Genomic DNA, 27,336 nt, shown 5'->3' with positions numbered 1-27,336 from the left:
TCTGATCGGTGATCTCCTCACTTTCCTGTACAAGCTGAAGGCCTTGCAGCTGCTGCTCCAGTTCCCTAACATGGAATTCAAGGAGCTGCAGTGAGATGTAGTTCGCTGGGAGACACAGAGTCTCCCAAGTCTCCAAGTGAGCAATGTCCATTTAAACTACACTAAGTACCCCCCACACAGCAAAAAAGGGGAAAAACAGAGACTTACACATACAACTTACCCAGAGTCGAAGCCTCCTTTGATCCAAAGCTTGATGCTACCTGTGAGAAATCTACTTGCTGGATGCTGCTCCCACTGCTGATTGGGCTGCCAGAACGAGACCAAACACCAGTGAAACTCTCCTTTTAAATGAGCGCTGCTTATCTGTGAGAAACCTCCTCACTATGCGCTGCTGACTGCAGCCACTCCGAATGCTGTCCTTGGTACATCTCATGAAACTTGATGGAGTCTTTGGTGACATGCCAAATCTCAATGAAGCACAGCTGTCAACCTGCTTTCTTCATGATTGGATCAAAGTCTTGGGTCCAGGATAGATTCTCTGAGAAGCTGATGCCCAGGAATTTGAAGCTGCTCACATTTTCCACCACTGACCCCTCAATGAGAATCAGAATGTGATTTCCAGATTCCTCTTCCTGAAGTCCATAATCACTTCTTTGATCTAACTGATACTGTGCAAGGTTATAGCTGTGGCACCAATCCGCCAAATAAACTACCTCATGCCTGTATATCTCCTCATCAGCATCTTCCAATAACCACTACTCTTTGACTGAATTATCTATTCATCAGATTGTCCTTAATTTCTTTTTCTCTCTCCATAGAACTGTGAACTTGCGTAGCAGACTACCCGACCTTTGCAAAACAATTCTGGCTACCTATCCCATCTGTGCTCCTCATAATTTTATAAACCTCTACAAGATCAGCCCCCACCTCCTAAGTTCATGTGGGAATTAACCCACACTCTCCTTTTTCCCATTATAATGACAGTCCTACATTTCCGTCAACGATTGATGAAGACACAAGAGACTGCAGTTGCTGGAATCTGGAGTAACAAGGACTCTGATCAACGGCCCGAGCAGCATTCGTGGGAGGAAAGGAATTGTCAGCATTTTGGGTGACAATACTGCATCCAGATACTGAACATCTGGTGAATCTCTTCTGCACTCTCTCTGGGGCTATCACATCTTTCCTGTAATGTAGCAACCAGAACTGTACAGAATACAGAATATTGAAGTGGAGTCTCTCCAAAGTTTTGTACATTTGTATCGGGACATCACAATAATTACACTCAGTGCCTCAGCTTGTAAAGGCCATGATTCAAAATTGAAGTTTATTATCACATGTACATGGACACATGCAGTGTTATTTGTGTTAACAACCAAGACATCTGAGTGTGTGCTGGGGCACCAACGTAGAATGCCCACAAAGCTTGGCAGAACAAGGACACAACATCATCAAAACAACAACAACAAAGCCCTCCCCACCATCCACAGACACACACAATCCTCTAACCCCAAGATAGTCCGTCTTCATCGGCATTCAGCCTCCAGCAGACCCAGGTTCAGACTCAGATATTGGGTCGTCATCTACCCCAGTGGACTCGCATCAATTCACAGCTCCTCAACCTCCGGAGCTCTGAGTGAACCCTCAGGGCTTGATCCTCATCATTGATCCCAGAACCCACCAATCACCAAACACCAGGCTTTGATCTCTGCGCTCACTGATGTCAGAAGCCTGAATACTAGGCCTCAAACTTTGGTCTCATCAATTTCTGAAGCCAATGGGTCTTCGACCTCATTCTTCACGTCTGCATGGAATCCCAACTCTGGAACCTGGTGACAACTCGCTGGGCTGGGGGTGGGGGTGGTGCTACCAGACTTTGTCCACACTAGCCTGCTGGTCCAACATCTGGCTGGACACTCCGGTCCAACCTGTGGGTGCCCCAAGTTCACATTTCTGGCCTTTCAATGTGCAGCAGGGACTGCTGAATCTAGCCTGTCCTCTAATTACCCCATATCTCTGTCTCTAAACTCAAACCGGATCCCTAACTTCCCTCTTTGTGCACAAAATCATCTTCATGAACCCAAAAAGAAAGAAGCAACTTCAACAGATATCACAGATTGCTGCCACCTTATGTCCCTTGGCCAGTATATCAAATGGCAATCTGTTCTGGCAGATGTTCCACATAGCCACCATGCACTGTGTAAAACAAACTTGTCTCTCAGATCCCCTTTAAATCTTTCTCCTGTCACCGTGTACACAGGTCCCCTGGAAAAAGATTGTATTATCTCCACTATCTATGCCTCTCGTAACTTTATAAATCTCTACAAGATCACCTCTCAGCCTCCTTTGCACCTGGGAAACTGTTCCCAGCTTATCCAATCCCACTTTCTTATTCAAGCCCTCTGGTCTAGACAAGATTTCGATTAATCTTTTCTGCAAATCTTGATCACATCTTTCTTATACATTGGCAACCAGAACTAAACACAACAGTCCAAGTGTAGACAAACCAATGATTTGTCCAACTGTAACAATATGTCCCAGCTCCTCTACTCAAATTCTCCGCTAATGAAAACAACCATACCCATGTTTTCAACTGGTGTTACCACATTTGATAGATAGATAGATAGATAGATAGATACTTTATTCATCCCCATGGGGAAATTCAACTTTTTTCCAATGTCCCATACACTTGTTGTAGCAAAACTAATTACATACAATACTTAACTCAGTAAAAAATATGATATACATCTAAATCACTATCTCAAAAAGCATTAATAATAGCTTTTAAAAAGTTCTTAAGTCCTGGCGGTAGAATTGTAAAGCCTAATGGCATTGGGGAGTATTGACCTCTTCATCCTGTCTGAGGAGCATTGCATCGATAGTAACCTGTCGCTGAAACTGCTTCTGTCTCTGGATGGTGCTATGTAGAGGATGTTCAGAGTTATCCATAATTGACCGTAGCCTACTCAGCGCCCTTCGCTCAGCTACCGATGTTAAACTCTCCAGTACTTTGCCCACGACAGAGCCCGCCTTCCTTACCAGCTTATTAAGACGTGAGGCGTCCCTCTTCTTAATGCTTCCTCCCCAACACGCCACCACAAAGAAGAGGGCGCTATCCACAACTGACCTATAGAACATCTTCAGCATCTCACTACAGACATTGAATGACGCCAACCTTCTTAGGAAGTACAGTCGACTCTGTGCCTTCCTGCACAAGGCATCTGTGTTGGCAGTCCAGTCTAGCTTCTCGTCTAACTGTATTCCCAGATACTTGTAGGTCTTAACCTGCTCCACACATTCTCCATTAATGATCACTGGCTCCATATGAGGCCTAGATCTCAGGTCTCTCTGCTTTACAACATTCTCCAAGGCCCTATCATTTACTGTGCAGGTGCAGCCACATTTTACCCAACCAAAATGCAATAACTCACACTTGTCTGTGTTAAACTCTGTCAGCCATTCCCTTGCCCACTTTTTCAGTTGATCTGGATCCTTTTGCAAACTTAGACAACATTCTTCGTAGTACAATATCACCAAGTTTAGTATCATTTGCAAACTTTCTAATCATGACACCTATATTCTCTTCCAAGTCACTCAAATATCTGATGAAATTTAAAGGATCCTGCATTGAATCTTGAGGCATAACACTGGAGAACAGTTACCCAATCTGAAAAGCAATGGTTGACCGCCAGCTATTGCCAAGCCAATAGTGTATTCAGACAGAAGCCTCAAACACAAGCAGATCATCTCCAAGTCCATGGCTTCTGAAGTAACGTTTTATTTTTATGAAAGTCAATCATATGCGCAAGTATACATACGCACATGCTTACTTGCAGCTGTGTCAGCGGCACATAAAATCAGAGACAAAACTTTCACAAGGAAAACATATTAAGCATAAATGATACAAAATAATACAAGAGAAGGTTCCATTTAGAACAAAATAAAACCCAAATCACATTGCCCATTGCGCTCCCAGGATTGTTTATAGGATATTTTGTCCCCTTTGTCCAGTTTTCCTCGATGTTCCTTCTTGACATCTCATCAAATGCCTGTCTGCTAATTCACAGTGGATGCAGCTACAGAACCAGCCTTGCTTGGGTTCTCCAGCACTGCGTTGGGGAACTGACACTCAGATCCGAAACAAGATGAGAGCCGGAGTGGAATCTGGAACTTCAGTCATTTCCATCCAGGAAATTAGGATTGAAAATTATCCCATTGGCATAAATTAGAAATTAAATTAGAATTCAAATTAATCCTATTGGCCCATTCTTGTCAAATTGCCAGTTGCCAGACACATTGGAACACAATGCTCACTGCCTCTGAAGGAAAAGAAAGCCTTTGCACAAAAAAAATCAAGATTGATGTCATAAAATTGAATAGGAAAATGATTCAATGGTTTCATTTAATAGCAGGGAATATATATTGTATACAAACTGAAATTTTTGCTCTTCACAGACATCCTTGAAAACAGAAAAGAACCCCAAATAATGAATAACAGTAAAACATTAGAACCCAAAGCTCCCTCTCCCCTCCCATGGACAAACAGCAGCAGAACATCACCCCCCCCCCCTTATTTCAGCAGGAAACATCAGCACCCACCACCCACCAAACAAGTAATGTCACCACCTCTCTGAAAATGTGCAACTGTAGAAATGAAACATGGAAAATATTCTAATTATGACATAAAACTACATTTAGACATAACTAAGCAAGGATTTGCACAAGAAAAAAACAGAACACTCCACATGAACAATCTCTTCTGATTTCTTCGATTGTTCATTCTCTTCCATAGACGCAGCCTGATTCACTGCATTCCTCCAACCCACCTTACACCCGGCCCCCGTATGGGTCCAGATTCCACTCCTTGCACTTTCTTCTGTCTCTTCTACACAAAGTGTTCAGTTGAACTCAATTTCTCATTACTAAGGTCAACATAAACACTGAAGTTATACCAAGCAAAACACACAAAATAATGGAGGAACTCAGCAGGTCAGGCAGCATCTATGGAAAGGAGCAAATAGTGGACGTTTTGGGCCCAGATCCTTCATCAGAATATAAACCAAATCTGCTTTCGGAAGCATTAGTTTATATAAACACATTAAAGCCAGGATTGCGTCTCATGTCTCTGAATAATATCACATGCGATATAAACACAGATCACTACAGTCAAATTCTTCTTCAGAGTGCATTTTCAATCTTCTGTTCTGTTGCTCCTCCAACTAGTTCTATTATGACGAGTATTGTAGATTTGTCCCGGATCTGGTAGTGGGAGAATGATTTCTCGTTTTCCAGTTGCTGGTCGCTAAAAATGAGGCGCAGATCATCCACATTCTCGACACCTTAAAAATAGAGAAATTGAGAAAAGAACGAACCGTTAAGCAACCCTGATTAATAAATAGTTAGAGATTTAAAATTAAACATTTTCATGTACAGAATTGACTCCTAAAAACTGAATTCACAGTAAAGGAAACAATTCTGCCTCGATCGGCGAAGCTACATGGAATATCTAGATGCCCATTGTCAACTTCCTCTTTAGACTATCTAACCAGTTTTCACCTCAGAAACTGACATGATATGTTATTCAAGTACCTAATAAAGATGGGATTCTGGTTATCAGCATTTTTTTAAAGGTAACGATCTTCATCGCATTAAATTCAGCTTCCGACTCCGATATATCAACCATAATTTTTTCGCCTTTCAAACCAATAACGCACACTTGATAGATCTTTCCCATTTTGGTCTCAGCAGCTTCGATTGCTGCTGCAATACCCGTGAAGGTCTATTAAAATGAACTAGATTTAGTTTCACTTGCGTTACGGAACTCTGGCTGAAGGGCTGGGCTGTTCGCTGTTTTGTAAACCGGATTAGGGGAACGAAGTTAGCAAATCAATGTCAGAAGTGGGCATAATGTCGGGATATCTCTGGGAGAGGTGGGCATAAAACAGGGCAAACTTTCCTGCGGGCCGTATTTTTAACAGAACAACAAGAAGTGAGTCCAAATAAAATATTAAACACGGGGAAAAGGGATAATTCGGAGAAAAATTGCACCAGCAAGGAAGTTAAAGGAATTAACCGCCTCCTTTTCGAGGGAGTGGTCAGAGGGTTTGCATTTCACCGCACTTGTTTGGCGTAACCTACAATCGTAGTTTCTGATCTACACAAACTCCCCTGTTGTGCAGGTGCATCGGAGAGGAACAGCTGCGGAGGAATGAGCCGTGATTCCATTGACAACAGACTGAAATTTGTTAAGCGACCGGACGAGATCACAGGTAAAACATACATCACATCATGAGTAAAATGAGGACAGACCCCCAACGCCGAGTTTGGGTGGGCAAACTCTCTCTAGTGCTTGTTCACAAGTTGTTGCCGTCCCAGATTACGGTGCAGCTCGGAGCGGAAGGCGTACGGGCGACTCTACGTGGGTCTTTGGTTGATCGAAGTCCCAGAATGGAAAGGGTTCTCCAGCTGAGGCCGGACCTGGTTAGGTCGGCCTGGATAGTGAGAGGTCGGTGTGTTTAGCGAGCTCTTAAAATCCAGTGTTTTGTGATATACTTGAACTATTTTTTGTTTGCTACGCAAAAAAAAATCGTTACCACAATTCCCCACTCTTATCGACCGGCGGTAATCTTTCAATCATTTGTATGTTAAGAACCCATTTAAACTTGCCTTAAATATTCAAAGATTTTGATGCCACTACGCTTCAGTGAAGAGAATTCAAAAGTCTGAGAAAAAAAACCTCTTTTTTTTCTGTCTATCGGGCAACGCTTATTTTTAAATAGCAACCCCCACGCCCACACCAGTTCTCGATTCTCCCACAAGAGAATCCCTTCCACATCCTGTCAAGGTCTTTCAGGATTTTTATATTTAAATAAAGTCCCTCTCACATGCTCCCCTAAACTCAGTACATACAAACCACCGACTGTTCAACTTGTCTTCAAAAGACTATCTGCTAGCTCCGGGAATTAGTTCAATATACTGTACATTCCCTGAGTTGCTTCAAATGCATTTTCAGTCTTCTGAGTTTTGTTTCCCCTTTTAAATCCGAATCAGTTTATTATCATTGTCTTAGTGAAAGTTGATGTTTTCACAGATCATGTTGTTCATGAACTTGAAGCCGTTACGGTACCTTAGCGATGAGAGCGAGTTATTACAGTTTGAGGCGTCGAACTTCCGAGTTCATTTCGGGCTCCCCCTGGAAGGAGTTGTACATTCTCCCAATAACCGCGTGGTAGCCTATAGGTTAATAAACCCATTAATGGTTTACGTACTCGATTAAGTATTAGGCTAACTATTGTTTACTGTTATAATTTCTAATTTGTGTGTGTTTTATTTTTGGTACTTGTACTTGTCCTTCTGTGGATTAGCAATCAAACATGGATGATTTATGTTGAGTTACTCATCCCTCTTGTGTCTGTGGTACCCTACCATGCTACATCTGGTGTTCTTTGCTTCTGAATGTAAAATGGAAAGCCTGTTGGGTTTGAGATGTCAGTTATGGTTTGTAACAAAGTTCAAAAATCTGTCCCTTTGGGTTGGGTGTAGCTTCCTAACTATATGCCTCAGCCCAGAAAAGGCCCAGTCCCATATCCTACATCACAGACCTATGATGCAGTATTTGCCAGGAAAGTCTGCTATATTTGATGGGAATTCAGCAATGTTGCTAAGATTTCAGTGTTCTACGAATATACTTTCAGGTAGGAATACAGCATATAACAGCTCTGACATTCCAACCTCATGTCCCAGCTATCAATCGGCAAAGGCCTCTTCCAGTGATGCAGACTTGACCTGCAGGGTTTTGGCACACTGAATGACAAGAGGACACAAACCAAATAAGATCCTGGAAGGGAAGAGGGTCCTTAGGTTATTATCAGGGGAGTTGTGTTCGGGTGAGGAGTGGGAAATTGAGATCTAGTCAGCATATATAGAGAAAGATATTGTGATTTATTTGCCTAATTATGGCAGAAATAATTTGACATACCAGTCACTGTTAATAATTTGAAAGGATTTTCAAATCATAATAAACTTAATCAAATGATTCTTGCTTCTAATGTTTTAAAAATATAAACACTAAACTTAAGATGATACTATTACATTGCCTTTGTTTAAAACCCTTGGATACTTCAGGGAGAACACAGAAATTAGATGTTTGGAACATGCTGCAATGGATGTGATAGAAACAGAATACAGCACCATTTCAGAAGTATTTAAACAGACACATGAAGTGGAAGAGTTTGGCAGAACACAGACCCTATGAAGCAGCTGCGATGAGTTTAACTTGGCTTCATGCTTGATGCAGTCAAGATGTACCTATAAGCCTTTTCCTGTTAAGTACTTTTCTATGTTCTATAACAGAAAACAACCCAAAGCTCCTTCAAATCACCCCAGGATACACTCCAGTTAAAATGAAAATATATGTTTTGTAACCATTGGTAAATCTGTTCATTTCTTCACTCACAGTTCTGGTAGTCTCTTTACCAATCAGATCAAATTCATTGAACCATTTTATTTTATCTAAGCAAATACTTTTAATGAAGGCACTGTTCAAGAAGTTGTGGTTGGTGTATACTTAAATCCTTAAACAAATTCTGTAGTAATTCCAACAAAATGTTCTATTGCAGGAGATGATGACCCGAATGTTTACAGAGTGGAAATGTCCTGTGGACACACTGTGGATCCCATTTCACTCACGGAATACTGTCGGATCCGTATCAGCGAGGTGGATATCACAAACAATCCTTTCTGTTATATCTCATGCTCAATCCACTTTTTAAATGGGAATGTTTTACAATATTTGTTCAATTTCTATTCCAGGGTCATTTCAAACTCCACTGCCCTGCATTAATAGATGACACAGATGAAGTATGTGGAAAGGAATGGTGCTACGTGGAGGTGTGCAGAAAAGCATTGCTCTCTGTTGAGGAACGGCAGGATTTTGAAGAGAAGCTTGCCATTCTCGCCGCTTCAAGTTACTGTGAATACAAACAGGTAAAGTGGACTGGTAGAACATAGAACATAGAATAGTACAGCACATTACAGGCCCTTCGGCCCACAATGTTGTGCCGTCCCTCAAACCTTGCCTCCCATATAACCCTCCACCTTAAATTCCTCCATATACCTGTCTAGTAGTCTCTTAAACTTCACTAGTGTATCTGCCTCCACCACTGACTCAGGCAGTGCATTCGACGCACCAACCACTCTCTGAGTGAAAAACCTTCCTCCAAAATCCCCCTTGAACTTCCCTCCCCTTACCTTAAAGCCATGTCCTCTTGTACTGAGAGCAGTGGTGCCCTGGGGAAGAGGCACTGGATGTCCACTCTGTCTATTCCTCTTGGTACGTAACTAACTGCTGATAAATAGGGGTCATTACTGTATTTGTGAAAGCTCTGAAGCTTGGGATAGTGTGAGAGTCTGAAGAAATGAGGTAATATTCGGGGAGGTTGACAGGCAATGTTTTAAAAAGGACCACTATACAACAGAAATTTCAATATAATAAGCCAGGATTCTCAAAAGGGTTTCCCAGAGACTATAACAATGAATAGGTTAACTGACCATTTTTCTGCGAAAGAGAACTGAGAGATTACCTGATCAAAGGGTTTAAAATTATAAGGAGATTTGAAATGATCAATCTAGAGAAGAAATATTCACTTGTGGAAGAATACAATTTTAGATACCGTAATACAGAGCTTTCTTGAAGAAATCCCATCAGGAATTCAGGAGAGACTAGAGAAAAATACATAGTAACTGAGATCAATTTCAAAGAAGGTGAGGAAGGTGGATGAGTGCATGAAGAAATAACGATACACTGAGGGGCTGACATGAAATAAACTGACAAGCTTTATATGTGAAAATGAAAAAAAGTCTTATTGGGGCGGCACGAAAGTGTAGTGGTTCGCACAACACTTTATAGCACAGCTGGGTAATGTTACAGATCTAGAAGATTGTAAGGCTAACAGGTAGGAGCTTAAGAAGGAAATTAGGAGAGCCAGACGGAGCCATGAGAAGGCCTTGGCAGGCAGGATTAAGGAAAATCCCAAGGCACTCTACAAGTTTGTGAAGAGCAAGAGGATAAGATGTGAAAGAATAGGACCTATCAAGTGTGACAGTGGGAAAGTGTGTATGGAACCAGAGGAAATAGCAGGGGTACTTAATAAATAGTTTACTTCAGTATTCACTATGGAAAAGGAGCTTGGTGATTGTAGTGATGACTTGCAGCAAACTTAAAAGCTTGAGCATGTAGATATTAAGAAAGAGGATGTGCTGGAGCTTTTGGAAAGCATCGAGTTGGATAAGTCGCTGGGATCAGATGAGATGTAACCCAGGCTACTGTGGGAAGTGAGAGAGGAGATTGCTGAGCCTCTGGTGATGTTCTTTGCATCATCAATGTGGACGGGAGAGGTTCCAGAGGATTGGAGGTTTACAGTGTTACGTATCCCGTAACTGGGTCACTTACCAGCAAAGATAGAGAGGTCCACTGAAGTCTGATGGTACCATTTTTAAACGTTTTTATTTATAAAGGGGCACAAAAGGAAGGTTAATACAAACATTTTGATAACATACGTCGACAATACTCAATCTAAAGCGCAGGTATAGTAATGATCAATCAGAAATAAGCTCTATCGTTGTCTAGGGGATAATATCTTGTCCATATGGAAATATAACAGTCATTCAAAGTCTGCAGGCTTCAGCCTTTTGGGAACCGGTGGGTTTCCCGTGTTGGAGAGAGAGAGAGAGAGATTGGTGAGAAAAGGAACACTTGCCCGGGTCCTTACGAAGCAAAGCCGTGGAATCAGGGGAGCAGGCTTTCCTGTTGTTAGTTAAAAGCGATTTTCCGTGATTCCAGCCACAAACTCCCGATTCGGAATCTAACGCACGTGGCTTCCTTCAAAATGGCTTCCCGCTACGACGGGATCGCTATCGTGTCTCCTTGGTGTGTCTGGAGGGGTCGTCCCCCCCAGACCCTTCCTTTATACTTCCTCACGGGATCGCAGGTGTCAATCTCTCTCTCAACCAGCCCACTTTGCCCGAGGGCTTTACACGTGGTCTTCATGAGACAATAGTCCAGGTCGCTTTATTCTGCACCCCGGTGAAACGCGGTATTCAGCACGTCCCTCTCTCTCCCATTTCCTGTGTCTATTCAGCACGTCTCTCTCTCTCTTTGGTCATTGACCCCCCCCCCCCCCCTTTCACTAGGGCTCTTGCGATTCTCACAAAGGAGGGGGCTGGTATCATAACAACAGATGTTGTTCCTTTTTTCAAGAAAGGGAGCAGAGATAGCCCAGGAAATTATAGACCAGTGAGTCTTACTTCAATGGTTGGTAAGTTGATGGAGAAGATCCACAGTGGCAGGATATATGAACATTTGGAGAGGTATAATAGGATTAGGAATAGTCAACATGGCTTTGTCAAGGGCTGGTCCTGCCTTACGAGCCTGACTGAATTTTTTGAGGATGTGACTAAACACATTGATGAAGGAAGAGCAGTAGATGTAGTGTATATGGATTTCAGCAAGGCATTTGATAAGGTACCCCATGGAAGGCTTATAGAGAAAGTAAGGAGGCATGGGATCCAAGGGGACGTTGCTTTGTGGATCCAGAACTGGCTTGCCCACAGAAGGCAAAGGGTGGTTGCAGACGGGTCGTATTCTGCATGGAGGTGGGTGACCAGTGGTGTGTCACAGGGATCTGTTTTGAGACCCTTACTCTTTATGGTGAAGGCGGCATACAGTACATTGTCCTTCATCAATCATGGGATTGAGTTTAAGAGCTGAAAGGTAATGTTGCAGCTATATAGGATCCTGGTCAGACTCCATTTGGAGTACTGTGCTCAATTCTGTTTGCCTCACTACAGAAAGAATGTGGAAGCCATAGAAAGGGTGCAGAGGAGATTTACAATGATGTTGCCTGGTTTGGGGAATATGCCTTATGAGAATAGGTTGAGTGAACTAGGACTTTTCTCCTTGGATCAACAGAGGATGAGGGGTGACCTGATAGAAGTGTATAAGATGATGATAGGCTTTGATCATGTGGATAGTCAGAGGCTTTTTTCCCAGGGCTGAAATGGTTGCCACAGGAGGGCACAGTTTTAAGGTGCTGGGGAGTAGGTACAGAGCAGATGTCAGGGGGAAGTTTTTTACTCAGAGAGTGGTGAGTGCATGGAATAGGCTGCTGGCAACAGTGATGGAGGCGGATACAATAGGGTCTTTCAAGAGACTTTTAGATAGGTACAAGGAGCTTAGAGAAATAGAGGACTATGGGTAAGCCTAGTAATTTCTAAGGTAGGGACATGTTCGGCACAATTTTGTGGGCCAAAGGGCCTGTATAGTGTGGTAGGTTTCTATGTTTCTATCTCTGTGTCTCAAGCTGAGGCCCTTCTTCTGGATTAGAAAGGGAGGGGGAAGACACCAGAATAAAAACATGGGGAGAGTGGAAGGAGGACTAGCTAGAAGAAGATAGGTGAATTCAGATGGGTGGAAAAGGTAAAGAGCTGGAGAAGAAGGACTTTCCCATCAAACACACTATCATGGTCTGGATCAGTTCCCCTTTAAATTTAGTTAGGTTGTGTTATGATCCGGACCATTGAATCCTTGTTCCCTTCTAATTCCCTGTTTCACGTGTCCCTCGAGCTTGGCCATTAAGGTGATCTACTCTTGACCGAACCGGCAGTTTATAAGACCCCGGCTTTAGCCATTCAGGGCGAGAGAGTTAAGGAGCATTGGCAAAGTCACCGTTGCTACTACAAGCCAGAGTCATCCAGCCTGAGCTGACCATGTTTCTTGCGGAAGCAAGCCAGGTCCTTTCCCGCAGCGGAGTGCCAGCAATTCGCCTTCCCTTGCCAGAGTGGGTCTGGATAAAGTCAAACTGCCAGGGGTGAGTTAAGAGCTCCTGCAGCTTGGAACGAACTCGGGTATGGTGTTGCATGTCCTGTGTCTGCGTCTGTCCTTTGAAGAAAAAGAGTCCCAGCTCGATGCCTGACCTGAAGGCGGAGTCCTGGCTCGGTGTTTCATGTCCAAGTGTCCACGTTCTGTCTGTGGCGATCCAAGTTCCCAGTATCCAAGGGCGATCCAAGTTCCCGGTGTCCAAGTCCTGGCTGTGGCGATCCAAGTTCCCGGTGTCCAAGTCCTGGCTGTGGCGATCCAAGTGTCCAAGTCCTGGCTGTGGTGATCCAAGTGTCCAAGTCCTTGGCCACGGCGATCCAAGTTCCCGGTGTCCAAGTCCTGGCTGCGGCGATCCAAGTTCCCGGTGTCCAAGTCCTGGCCGCGGCGATCCAAGTTCCCAGCATCCAAGTCCTGGCCACAGCAGTCTAAGTAAGTTCCCAGTGTCCAGGTCCTTGGCCGCGGCGATCCAAGTTCCCGGTGTCCAGGTCCAAGGTCCGCATTCCTCCCGGTTCCAAGTCCAAGGTTCGTGTTCCTCTTTGCCCTCCTTGATCTTCCAGTTTTCCGTGTAGAGAGTATTAAACTCTATTTTATTGAACCTAAGAAAGACATGTTTGTGCCCTGCTTTTGGGTCCTCCTCAAGCACCCTTGCTTCCACCCTGTAACACACACGGACAGATGGTTTATGGACAGTTCTTCAAAACTATGCGGAAGGTCCTCTACCTTGCAGAGGCCAGGAGGCAGGACGCAACTCTGGTCCATCAAAAAATTGTATCCAACATCATCACTAACCTCATCAACTCTGGAAAACTCAAAGTTCCCTTACCCGGCACTGTTCATTTCTAGCTCCCACCCAAAATCCAGAAATCTGAGTGTACAAGTAGACCTATGTCTCTGCCAGCTCCTGCCCCAAAGAACTTGTGTCCGCACACCTCGACTCCATTCTGTCCAACTTGGTTCAGTCCCATTCCAGCTATATCCGCAACACTTCACATGCTCTTGCTCTCTTCAACAGCTTTCTGTTCCCTGGCTTCAACCACCTTATTTTCACCATGGACATATATACAATCTACCCCCATCAAGAAGCCTTAAATCTTTCTGCAAAAAAGACCCAACCAGTTTCCCTCTACCACCACCCTCAAACCTAAACAATTTCTTCTTTAACTCCATCCAATATTTCCAAACTAAGGGGGTAGCTATGTTGTTTTGGTGCCTGTGGTTGCTTAGTGAATTCAGTCCTTTTCGTGTCCAGCTTAGTTGCCAGCCATTTTGCCGCTACACTGAGCTAGGATGCGAACTGTGTCATTTTCATGTTCGGCTGAGATTTGCTGGCCAATTGTCGCTACACCGAGCCACCACGAATAAGGAACTCTCTTCATGTGTTTCTCTGTGTCAAAATACATTTTGTCTGTTATTGTTTGTTTTTGTTGTCTCATGTCCAGCTGAGTGTGTCCGGCCATTTTGCCGCCGCTCCGAGTCAGGATGTGAGTGGTTTGTCGTTGTTTGTTTTGTTGAGTTCGTGTCCCAGTCCCAGTCAAGGCTTCGTGTCCAGCCACTGTGTTCCAGTCAAGTCAAGTTCAGTCCAGGTCCTAGCTCCAAGTTCCAAGTCTAGTCCAAGTCCTGGTTCCGTCCCAAATCTAGTCCAAGTCCTGGTTCCGAGTTCCTAGTCCTGGTTCTGAGTTCCTAGTCAAGTCCAAGTCCCATCTCTGAGTCCCAAGTCTAGTCCAAGTCCTGGTTCCGAGTTCCTAGTCAAGTCCAAGTCCCGTCTCTGAGTCCCAAGACTAGTCCAAGTGCGTCTCCGTGCCTGTGTCCTGCACTTGGGTCCACTCCAGCCACTCCGTGCAACAGTGTGCTCATTCTGGAACCCATGCTGAGCTCATCAATTTCATCAACTTTGCCTCCAATTTCCAGCCTGCCCTTAAATTCACTTGATCCATTTCTAACACCTCTCTCCTCTCTTGATCTCTCTTTCTCCATCCCTGGATGGAAGATATCTACCCACAACTTTTATAAACCTACCATTTTCCACAGCTATCTTGACTATCTCTCTTCTCACCCTGTCTCCTGTAGAAATGCTGTTCTCTTTTCTCAGTTCCTTCATTTCTACTGTATTTGTTCCAGGATGAGGCTTTCCTTTCCAGGACATCAGAGATGTCCTCCTTCTTCAAAGAACAGGGCCTCCCTTTCTCCACAATTGATGCTGCCCTCACCTGCATCTCTTCCACTTCCAGACACCCACTTCTGAACAGGGGTAGAATTTCTCTTGGCCTCACCTATTATTCTCCACAACTTCCACCATTTTCAGTACTACCCCAACACATATTTACCTCCACCCCCAGTCTCTGCTTTCCACAGGGATCGCTCCCTCTTTGATTCACGTGTCCATTCATCCCTCCCCTCTGACCTCCCTCCTGGCACCTATCCTGGCATGCGACAAAAATGTGATGCAACCTCCTCCTCATTCACCACCTCCCTTACCTCCATTCAGGGCCCCAAGCAGTCTGACTATGTGAGACAACAATTCACCTGCATCTATTGTACTCAGTGATCCCGATGTGGCTTTCTCTACATTGATGAGATCCGATAAAAATTGGGGGACCACTTTGCTGTGCCCCTCTTCTCCACCGCCAAAAACAGAATTTCCCCTTGGCTGAATATTTTAATTCTTATTCCCGTTCATTTTCTGATATGTGGCCCATGACCTCCTCTTTTGCTATGATGAGGCTACTCTCAGGGCAGGGGAGTAACAACTCGTGTTCTGTCTGGGTAGTCTCCAACCTGATGGCATGAACATCGATTTCTCCTTCCAGTAAATCTTTTCCTTTAACCTTATCAAAGGGCATAAGACATAGGAGCAGAATTCAGTCCATCGAGTCTGCTCTGCCATTCCATCATGGCTGAATCTGGATCCCACTCAACCACATCCACCTGCCTCCTCACCATATCCTTTGATCCTCTGACTGATCAGATGATGATCAACTTCCACCTTAAATATACACATGGACGGCTAAAAAAGTTCCTCCTTAACTCGGTCCGAAAGGGTCACCCCTCAATTTTGAGGCTATGCCCTCCTGTTCTGGATATCCCCACCCTAGGAAACATCCTCTCCACATCCACCCTTTCTAGTCCCTTCAACATTTGGTAGGTTTCAATGAGATTTTCTCGCATTCTTCTAAATTCCAGTGAGTACAGGCCCAAAGCTGCCAAACGCTCCTCTTCTTCTATTCCCCACTCCGACCTCTCCTCACCTGCCTATCACTTCCTCCTGGTGCCCACTTCTACTTCCCTTTCTCTCATGATCCACTCTCCTCTCCCATCAGATTCCTTCTTCTACAGCCACTTTACCTTTGCCACCCACCTGGCTTCACCTATCACCTTCTAGCTAGTCCTCCTTCCCCTCTCCCACCTTAATATTCTGGTGACTTTCCCTTCCTTTCCAGTCCTGAAAAAGTGCACAATCTCTTGTGTTAATATGTAGATTATACACACTCAGGTATTGGCTTGCTTTTAAACTGTTAACTCTGTAGCTTGATTCCACCAATAGTTCTACACAGATTTATCAGCATTTTTTTTTAATCTCAGACTTACCGATTATCAATCCCTCAGTCATGTTCTAACAATGGATTCTGCATGAATGCTCTCAGAAGGAGCTTGTGGAATTCACAGTATGTAGATTAGAAAAATAGTTCTCTGACCTTGCATCAGGTTAGAGAAGATACAGGATCCATGAACTTTTCAGTGGAAATTGTTGGTAAGAATGAAGATATTGCATACCTTCAGTTATTTGCATGTTACCCTCACTGCCAGTGGCAAAGGCAGCAATCTACAGATTACTACCCTAGAGGTCCTGCTTTTCAGCTTCCTACTTAGCTCCTTAAATTCTCTCTTCAGATCCTCTTCCCTTTTCCTATCTATCTTATTGGTGCCAATCTGTATCATGATGGCTTACCCAGCCCCTTTAGAATGTCATGGACTCAATCTGAAATGGTTCTGACCCTGGCACCATCTGAGTCAACATACCATTTGGGTGTCTCTATCATGTTCACAGAATCTAGTGTCATCTCATCTAACTATGGAATCCCCTATCAATACTGCAGTCCTCTTCTCCTCCATTCTCTTCTGAGCCACAGCTTCAGACTCTCCTTACTTTACACCATCCTTATTTTATATTGTGAAGATCAGCAAAGACGATGAACCAAGAACAGGAAAGATTTAGAGAGCTATGGGCCAAACTCAAGCAAATGAGCATTACTGTCTGGTGGGGGGTGTTGGGTTGCTACTACACAGGATTGAAAGAAACTGCACAAAGTTGTGAACTTTGCTTCACCATGAGCACTAGCCTCTGTAGCATCTCGGATATCTAAAAGGAGCAATGCCTCAAAAAGGTGGCATCCATCATGAAGGACTTTCATCACCCAGTACATGCCCCCATCTCATTGCTTCCATCAGGGAGATACAGGAGCCTGAGGGCACACACTCAATGATTCAGAATCAGCTTCTTCCCCTCTACCATCAGATTTCTGATTGGACATTGAACCCATGAACTCTCCCTCACTACTTTTTTATTTTAATTTTTACACTTCATACTTTGTTTAACTACTTAACATACATATTTTTTGTAATTCATGGTTTTCTCTCTGTTCTTATTCATTGCATTTACCGCTGCTACAATGACTACCGATTCCACAACATATGCCAATGATATTAAAACTGATTCTGATTCTGAAATGAGATCAGTTTAGATGGACAGCTTGGTTTGCACGGAGCAGTTGGACCAAAGGGCCAGCTCATGTGCTGTATGAATCTATGACTCAAAGATGTGATTCCACTGTAAACCAATGTAAGGGGAAAAACTGTCTTACTCGGTGGTATAAACCCATTTCACCAAAGAATTGATCATCAGTTCTTGATCTACAGATGTTGTCAGGGAAAAGTACGGAAGAAATCTGGCAAGTGTTCAGGGGATATTTGTGTGGAATTCTGCATCGGTACGTTCCAATGAGACAGGGAAGTTATGGTAGGGTACAGGAACCATGGTGTACAAAGGCTGTAATAAATCTAGTCAAGAAGAAAAGAAAAGCTTACGAAAGGTTTGGAGAGCTAGGTAATATTAGAGATCTAGAAGATTATAAGGCTAATAGGAAGGAGCTTAAGAAGGAAATTAGGAGAGCCAGAAGGGGCCATGAGAAGACCTTGGCGGGCAGGATTAAGGAAAACCCCAAGGCATTCTACAAGTATGTGAAGAGCAAGAGGATAAGACATGACAGAATAGGACCTATCAAGTGTGGCAGTGGGAAAGTGTGTATGGAATCGGAGGTAATAGCTGAGGTACTTAATGAATACTTCACTTCAGTATTCACTATGGAAAAAGATCTTGGTGATTGTAGTGATGACTTGCAGCAGAATGAAAAACTTGAGCATGTAGATATTAAGTAAAAGGATGTGCTGGAGCTTTTGGAAACCATCAAGTTGGATAAATCGCTGGGACTGGATGAGGTGTACCCCAGGCTACTGTGGAAGGTGAGAGAGGAGATTGCTGAGCCTCCGATGATGATCTTTGCATCATCAATGAGGACGGGAAAGGGTCTGGAGGATTGGAGGGTTGCAGATGTTGTTCCTTTATTCAAGGAAGGGAGTAGAGATAGCCCAAGAAATTATAGACCAGTGAGTCTTACTTCAATGGTTGGTAAGTTGATGGACAAGATCCTGAGAGGCAGGATTTATGAACATTTGGAGGGGTATAATAGGATTAGGAATAGTCAGTTTGGCTTTGTCAAAGGCAGGTCATGCCTTATGAGCCTGATTGCATTTTTTTAGGATGTGACTAAACACAGTGATGAAGGAAGAGCAGTAGATGTAGTGCATATGGATTTCAGCAAGGCATTTGATAAGGTACCCCTTGCTAGGCTTATCAAGAAAGTAAGGAGGCATGTGATCCAAGGGGACATTGCTTTGTGGATCCAGAACTGGCTTGCCCACAGAAGGCAAAGAGTGGTTATAGATGGGTCATGTTCTACATGGAGGTCGATCACCAGTGGAGTGCCTCAGGTATCAATTCATGGAACCCTTACTCTTTGCGATTTTTATAAATAACCTGGATGAGGATGGTTTAGTAAGTTTGCTGATGACACAAAATTGAAGGTGTTGTGGATAGTGTGGAAAGCTGTCAGAAGTTGCAGCGGGATATTGATAGGATGCAAAACTGGGCTGAGAAGTGGCACATGGAGATCAGCCCAGATAAGTGTGAAGTGGTTTATTTTGCTAGGTCAAATGTAATGGCAGAATACAGTATTAATGGTAAGACTTTTGGCAGTGTGGAGGATCAGAGGGATCTTGGGGTCTGAGTCCATAGGACGCTTAAAGCAGCTGTGCAGGTTGACTCTGTGGTTAAGAAGGCGTACGGTGTATTGACCTTCATCAATAGTGGGATTGACTTAGGAACTGAGAATTAATGTTGTAGCTATATAGGACCCTGGTCAGACCCCATGGAGTACTGTGCTCAGTTCTGGTTGCCTCACTACAGGAAGGATGTGGAAGCCATAGAAAGAGTGCAGAGGAGATTTACAAGGATGTTGCCTGGATTGGGGAGCATGCCTTATGAGAATAGGTTGAGTGAACTCCGCCTTTTCTCCTTGGAGCGACGGAGGATGAGAGGTGATCTGATAGAGGTGTATAAGATGATGAGAGGCATCGATTGTGTGGATAGTCAGAGGCTTTTTCCTAGGGATGAAATGGTTGCCACAAGAGGACACAGGTTTAAAGTGCTGGCGAGTAGGTACAGAGAAGATGTCAGGGGTAAGATTTAACTCCGAGAGTGGCGAGTGCATGGAATGGGCTACCGGTAATAGTGGTGAAGGTGGATACGATAGGGTCTTTTAAGAGACTTTTGGATAGGTACATGGAGCTTAGAAAAATAGAGGGCTATGGGTAAGCCTTGTAATTTCTAAGGTAGGGACATGTTCAGCATACCTTTGTGGGCTGACGGGCCTGTATTGTGCTGTAGGATTTCTGTGTTTCTATGTTTATCAGTTGAATATCACTCCAGAAATCTCTCAATGTATTTGGTACTTAGCAACTTGCTTAAATATAACACCTACAGTGGGGGGATATTGTTACTGCGATAATCATTTCATATCTAAATTGCAGCAAACTTTCAATTTCTGTGGAACATCAAAATTTATCAATACAGGAGATGCTATAACATTAATTTTGAAGAAGCACATTTAAAAGCTAAGATTACATTATTATATATAGTGGATTATCAGAAGTGTATGTTCTTAATTATTAATTTCATCATCTGTCTTTGTTTAGTGTCCTAGGTGTGGGAGTTATGTGGGACGGAAAGATGAGACGAACATATCAGTGACTTGTTCAGTCTGCACAGCCATTGATGGAATCCCATTTGAATTTTGCTGGCAATGTATGAAGAAGTGGAAAGGCCCAGCTCCGCGCTCTGATAAATGTGACAATGAAGGATGCATTAATATCCAGCTGGAAACCTTGAAGAATTGTGACACCAAATCTTTACCTTACAGCAATATTCAGAATTGTCCTATAATTCGTGCTTGTCCCACTTGTGGTTTGCTTATAGAACATAAAGAAATGTGCAAATATGTCGTGTGCATCAGATGCCATGTGGAATTTTGCTTTGCCTGCCTTAACACAAAGGCAATTTGCAGTGAATCATCTGAGTATTCTCTTCATTGTGCTATACCTGTAGCCCCAAGGCAAACAAGTATTCCAGTGTGGAATCGTACTCAAGTTCAGATCTCCAATTCCACTTCAGATTCTGATTCAATTGGCAGTCCAAGTCCCAGCCCAAGTCCCCCCCCAAGTCCCAGCCCAAGTCCCCCCCCAAGTCCCACTCTAAATCATATTCTGACTGCTATTCAAAATCCCACTCAAAGTCCTGTTCAGAATCCTCCTTTAGATTCTAATTCTAATTGCACAATTCTATAAGTAAACAATCTAGATCAGAGATTGCTGAAAGTACAAAAAATGCAGAACAGTCAGTTAAACTTTGTTAGAGCATATTATGTAATTTGTTTGACCCTTCGTTTTCTTGTGACAGATTGTTTCATTCATTGTTCCCATGGTGATGTGGTCTGAGAATCCAGAAGTAGAATAAATAATTGTCATTTCATCTTCCATAAAATATCCAGCGCGGATTTAAAGTGGACTAATGCATTATGTGTATATACAGTTTAAGTGCATGATAATTATGTCTCCTCATTTTTCTGCAACATTCTGTGTATAATGTAAGGAAAACATAACTGATCGCCTTTGTATTTACAGTGTTCTTCTGCAAGTTCTTCCCAGGCATTGAATTGGTTGGCCTTCTTGCTTTATTATGATTAAAAGTATTGCATGCGAAATGTATCAATATTCAAATATCCCAAAAGAGGCTGATGCATTAAGTAGTGCGTCATCTTGAGTTGTAATGTCATTAAAATATATTCAACTATTTTATAATCCTTTGTAAAATAAAATTTATGTTGAGCAGAGTTGTGCAAAAAGCAATTTGATGTGAATATTTTTAAATGAATGGGGGGGGGGGGGGTTCTGGTGATGTCATCACCGAGAATGGCAGCTTAAGTCACAAGCTCCTCCGGAAAAACGCGTATTAAGCAATGTTAACGCATCAAATATAGTATTTTTTGAAAGTATTTGAACTGATAAGAGGGGAAAGAATGGGGAAAAAGAATGGAAATAAAAAACGCGACACTGCGGAGCCCGCGGCTGAGAGGAGTGCAACGAGCAGCTCTCGTACCCGACCACGTGCTAGCGAGGTGGACGCCGGACCTCGTTCAGGTGAAGCGGCAAATAGATCGAAATTTTGAAAGAGATAAGGGAGTTCCAGAATGATATAAAACAGCAGCTACGTGATATTAAGTCAGAGCTCACCATGGTCAATCAAAAAATAGCGGTGGCAGAGACTTGAATTGAGAAGGTGGAAGATCGCGTTCAAAACGTGAAACAGATATCAAGTAAGACAATAAAAATATTAAATCAACAAGAAGGTAAACTGCTTGACCTGGAGGGAAGATCACAGCGGAAAAATATCAGAATATACAACGTTCACGAAGGAGCGTGGGGCTTGTCTATAACAGAGTTTGTTGGATACTTGCTGCGGGATGCGCTAGACTTCGAGTGTTCTATCAAGATGGGATCTGACTGTATCAGACAGTGGAAGAGGCGACTACAGACATGAAGGCCAAAGGGTTGCCTGTCAGCTTGATCAAACCGAGGGAAAGCCTGGCAGAGGAATTATCCCACTCTGCTTGGGAAATAGTGCAAGAATCGAGAAGGCAGGAGACGGGAGGAGGCCAAGGGAAGTATATCAGAAAGAAACCGGGAGTTTCCAAAGACAGTCCTCACCCCCTCCAGAAGAGCCATAAGGTTTGGCTAACTTTAAAAATGTTGAGAAGCTAAACGGAAGCAAAAGTAGATGGTGATATACCTATCTCGAGAAATACTTTTATAATGTGGATTTTATATTACTCAGTTATTTTTCTTTATTTGCTCACTTACTCCTTTTTCCCCACCAAAATGAAAATATATGTATGTGTGCATATATGTGTATGTATATATGTATATAGAAGGAGTACACACCATGTATATAGGAGTACACAACAGGGTCATCTACCAGAGACCTCAGACACATTCGTTGCCATTTTTGTTATTATTTGAGTTTCTTGTTTCTTATTTGTTTAGGGAGTAGATCGATTAAGTTTTATTCTGCTAATTTCAATGATACATTGACAGATAAATACAGATGGCTAAGGACAAAGTAAAATTCATTTCTTTTAATGTCAATGGGCTATTAAATCCAATCAAGCATAATAGAATTTTATCCAAAATGAAAAAAGAACAAGCCCATGTAGTATATTTACAGGAAACTAATTTAAGTGATAATGAGCATAGAAAACTAAAAAGAATGGGCTTCACTAATTTGTTTTTCTCCTCATATAAATCAGAACAGAGGAGAGGAGTTGCTATTCTTATCTCAAGTAAGCTAAATTTTAAAAAGTATTCAAAATGGGAGATAAGGAGGGCAGATATATTCTGGTAAGGGGGAATATAGACGGAAATTCAGTTACTCTATTGAATATATACACACCTCGGGAAGTGATATTGGATTCTTTCAGAAAATTACTGATATTATGGTAGCGGAAACAGAGGTTCTCCTGATATGTGGGGAGACTTAAATTTACAATTACAACCAAACTTAGACTCTTCCAATAGAAAAACCTATGAAACAAAATCCTTACTTAAGAAAGTTAATACACTTTTTGAGGATGTTGGTTTAATTGATATATGGAGGGACCTTTTCCCCGACAGAAGGGATTACACTCATTATTCTGCTCCCCATTCTGTATATACAAGAATAGACTATTTCATAACATTTGGAAAAGACAAAGACAAAATAAACACCTGTGGAATTGGGACAATAGATGTAAGTGACCATGCACCTATATATTTATCTGTTAATTTTGACCTACAACCAAAGAATACTATTTGGAAACTAAATTCAAGTCTACTCAATGATCCGTACTTTAAAGAACAAATTAAAAAATAAATTGGTCTCTACTTAGAATTTAATGATAATGAAGAAGTTTCACCTCCCATTTTATGGGATACTCTGAAGGCTGTCTTAAGAGGGAAAATTATCACGATATCTTCATATAAGAAAAATAAGGAATAAAACATTAGAGGAATTACAAAATAGGCTGAAGGAACTAAAGAGAAAACACAAATTGAATTTAGCACAGGATACATTAGGGGAAATTAAAAGAATTAGGAATGAAGTTAATAGTTTGGCTATGCAAGAAATCAGTAAACATTTAATGTTTCTGAAACAGAGACGTTATGAAAGCGGATCAAAGTCTATGAAAATATAGGTGTGTAAACTGAAAAAAAAGGATAGCAGAAAATACAATTCATAGAATTAGGGACCCAAGAATGAAAATCATAAAAAATAATCTAAGTGAAATTCAAGAAGCTTTTGAAGTGTTTTACAAAACTCTATATTCCAAAGTTCCAGGGGGAAGCATTACCCAAATTGACACCTTCTTGAATTCTCTAGAGTTACCCACTTTAAGCTAAGAACAAAATAGGATGATGACTGCTGACATAACTGAAGTTGAATTAAAAGCTGCAATTCATAGGCTTAAATTAAGCAAGTCACCAGGATCAGATGGGTATACGGCAGAGTGGTACAAAGAATTTAAAAATGAGTTAATTCCTGTTTTACTCCCCACACTGAACTGGGCTCTAAAAAAGGCACAAATGCCACCCAGTTGTAAGGAAGCGATAATCTCAGCTATACCGAAAGAAGGCAAGGATAAAATGGAACGAGGGTCATTTAGACCAATATCTGTTCTTAATGTGCCTTATAGATTATTTACTTCCATCATGGCCAAATGATTAGAGGAGTTTCTACCCATACTGATACGTAACGATCAGACAGGTTTTATACAACAACGCCAAACACAAGACAATATACAAAGGACACTTCACATACATATACAAAAAAATAAATAATTGAAGCAATAGTGATAAGCGTGGATGCTGAAAAGGCATTTGATTTGGTTAATTGGAATTTTCTTTACAGAGTTTTACATAGGCTTGGTTTCCAAGACACAATTATTAAAACTATACAGACACTATATGACAACCCTACTGCTAGGATTAAAATCAATGGATATTTATCAATAGTCTTACCCTAGAAAGGGGCATGAGACAAGGTTGTGCATGGTCACCGCTACTCTTCGATTATATCTGGAACCATTAGCTCAATACATCAGACAAAATGAAGCTATCAGGGGAATTAATATTAAAGGGACAGAGCATAAATTGGCTTGTTACACGGATGACATTTTGATCTATCTAGAGCAACCAACATACTTTTTACCTAAATTAATGCAATCCTTTAAGTAATATGGTCAATTATCAGGATACAAGATCAACATAGATAAAACCCAATTACTTTCATATTACTATAGCCCACCAAGAGAAATTGAAAGTAGATATCCCTGGGCATGGCAAACAAAGTCTTTCAAATATTTGGGCATCATTATGCCAAAAGATTTGACAAAATTATCAAGATGTAATTATCAGCCTTTATATAAAAAAAATAAGGAAGATGTGGCAAAATGGAATCTGATTCCTTTTTTCCGTCTCAGCTCAAGGATTGAGTCTATTAAAATGAATATACTGCCCAGACTGTTATATCTCTTTCAGACCCTACGAACGGAGATTAATCAAAATCAATTCAATGAATGGAACAAGGTGTTATCAAGGTATATTTGGCAGGGTAAAAGGCCTAGAGTTTATCTCAAGACTTCGCAATTTGCAAAGGAAAAGAGGGGATGGGGCCTACCTTCTCTTAGAGATTATTATTTTGCAGCACAGTTGAGAGCTGTGATATGTTGGTGCAACCCATCATATGACGCTCAATGGAAAAACATTGAGGAGCGGGTACTTCCCATCCCCATACAAGCAATTTTGGCTGATAACAACCTGCAAAGATACATAAATACTATTGATAACCCATGGGTGAAATTGACTCTTAAAATATGGAAAACTACTATAAAAGAATATAATCTGGAGGGAGATATTGCTATTCTTAAATGGTGTGCATATTAGTCGGATTTTACACCAAATAAATTGGATGGTAGAATTAAGGACTGGACAGCTAAAGGAATAACAGTTCTTTGCAACATAATGACAGAAGGAACACTGTTCAGTTTTGAAATGTTTAAAGAGAAACACTTATTAGAAAAACAAGTTTTTATCGGTATTTACAGATGTGACAATATGTTAATAAGACTTTTAAAATTGTAACCAAGGCAAGTACATGCTTGATAGAGCTATTTGGAAAAGCATATAATTCAGATAACGGTAGTAGAATCATTTCAAGCATGTATAAGGGGTTGTCAAATCTTAAAACACATTCGACTTCATACATTAAAACAAAATGGGAGAAGGAAGGAGGGATAATTATATCTGAGGAAGAATGGACAATAATATGGAGGTATCAATGGAAGTGTACCAGTTCATAGAAATGGAGGGAGTTTGGATGGAAAAACTTGATAAGATCTTTTATTACACCCTCTCAGAAATCCCATTAAGATAGTAACCTCCCTGTTTGCTGGAGAAATTGTGGAAATCAAATTGCAAATCATTATTATATTTTTTGGGACTGCCCTGTTATCAAAGACTATTGGAGGGTGATATACAATGTCCTACAAGACATCTTTAAATGTGAAATACCTTTAGAGAGTGAGACCATTATTTTGGATATATACCTCAAGAATGGTTGAAAAGAGATAAATAGTTACTGAATATACTGTTGGTGGCTGGTAAAGAGACTATTACTAGGAAATGATTATCACATGAGAGCCCAACTTTAAATGCATGGATGGAAATTACAATGGACATTTACAAAATGGAGAAGATAACAGCATCTGTTAATCATAATCTGGAACAATTTGATTCATACTGGGAAAAATGGTTTAACTACATAATGCCTCATAGGCCTGATATTAGTCTCACAAATCAATGAATCTGTTGTAAAAAAAAATCACTCCCTACTTGTATATAGTTTTTTCCTTTTGCTTGTTTTTTCTTTCCACTCTTTTCTATAAGTATATACCTCAGATAAATACTTTGTGGAGATTTGTGATATATATATGATTATATGATATATATGTACAATGTCTGAAATACATCTTATGGAAATGTTTGTTTGTTGATGAACTTCAACAAAAAAACAAATTACAAAAAATAAATAAATGAATAAATCGAAACAGGAACAAAAGTAAAAACAAAATGCAGCCCAAACCCTCTGACATGTCACCTACTCACATCCATCAGATATTTAATCCATAATAAAGTACTTGCAATGAGTCTTTATAATTTAAATTATGCAACGTTCAGAAAAATGTTGGTTACTCACTGAGAAACACACCATCACAGGAGACGGAGAGCTTATCCTTCAGAGATGTATACAGTCTTGAGACAAAGGTGAAGAAGTGAAGGGAAAAATCTAACAGACACCTGAAGAGCAACTTCAAAAGGAGGTGAGTGTATGAAACCTGTTGCCAGAGAAATTACTTGATGAATGAGTTGGGTGAAATGGCCTGCTCCTATGCTGAAATACTCTATTAATCTATGATTGTTGCCCTTCACAGTGATTTAAAAATGTACTGTTTGCATTTAAGTATGCTGCTCATATATTTAGTAATTCTATACACTAAAACCACCTTACAATAATACAATTAACAGATAATAATATTAGAAGATAGTTTATAGTTATAACATTGCTAAAGCCCATATCTCTGCTAAGATATATCTAAGAGCTGTTTCTAATATTTACATCATTTTAATCAGTGGTAAACCTAATGTTAACCTGCTACCAATATAGTGGTATGGTTAACATTTGTAATGATAGCATTCCCACT

At 41.5% G+C, this 27,336-nt stretch overlaps 1 protein-coding gene and 1 long non-coding RNA gene across 4 annotated transcripts; one reads left to right on the top strand and one right to left on the bottom strand.

Annotated features, from left to right (window-relative positions):
• Positions 1–3,762: 3,762 nt before the first annotated feature.
• LOC140725429 (uncharacterized) lies at positions 3,763–5,849 on the bottom strand. Its single transcript, XR_012098346.1, has 2 exons — positions 5,590–5,849; positions 3,763–5,339 (listed from the first exon to the last, which is right to left on the bottom strand). It is a non-coding gene; the product is annotated as an uncharacterized lncRNA (long non-coding RNA).
• A 26-nt stretch (positions 5,850–5,875) lies between these two features.
• Positions 5,876–21,375, top strand: LOC140725428 (E3 ubiquitin-protein ligase DDB_G0292642-like). 3 transcript variants are annotated; one of them, XM_073040873.1, is made up of 5 exons: positions 5,876–5,989; positions 6,180–6,269; positions 8,619–8,716; positions 8,812–8,985; positions 20,183–21,375. In XM_073040873.1, the coding sequence occupies exons 2-5, from the start codon at positions 6,209–6,211 to the stop codon at positions 20,828–20,830; spliced, it is 981 nt and encodes a 326-aa protein (XP_072896974.1). In that variant the 5' UTR covers positions 5,876–5,989; positions 6,180–6,208; the 3' UTR covers positions 20,831–21,375. The 3 variants fall into 3 exon arrangements, with proteins under 3 accessions (XP_072896974.1, XP_072896973.1, XP_072896975.1); XM_073040872.1 differs by lacking the exon at positions 5,876–5,989 and having other exon boundaries at positions 6,091–6,269; XM_073040874.1 differs by lacking the exons at positions 5,876–5,989; positions 6,180–6,269 and adding an exon at positions 6,377–6,505.
• Positions 21,376–27,336: the final 5,961 nt, after the last annotated feature.

The sequence above is a fragment of the Hemitrygon akajei genome, chromosome 3, assembly GCF_048418815.1.
Source record: "Hemitrygon akajei chromosome 3, sHemAka1.3, whole genome shotgun sequence".
NCBI lineage: Eukaryota > Metazoa > Chordata > Chondrichthyes > Myliobatiformes > Dasyatidae > Hemitrygon > Hemitrygon akajei.
The sequence above is the reverse complement of the archived record's forward strand: the minus strand, read 5'-3'. Positions and strand labels throughout refer to the sequence as shown.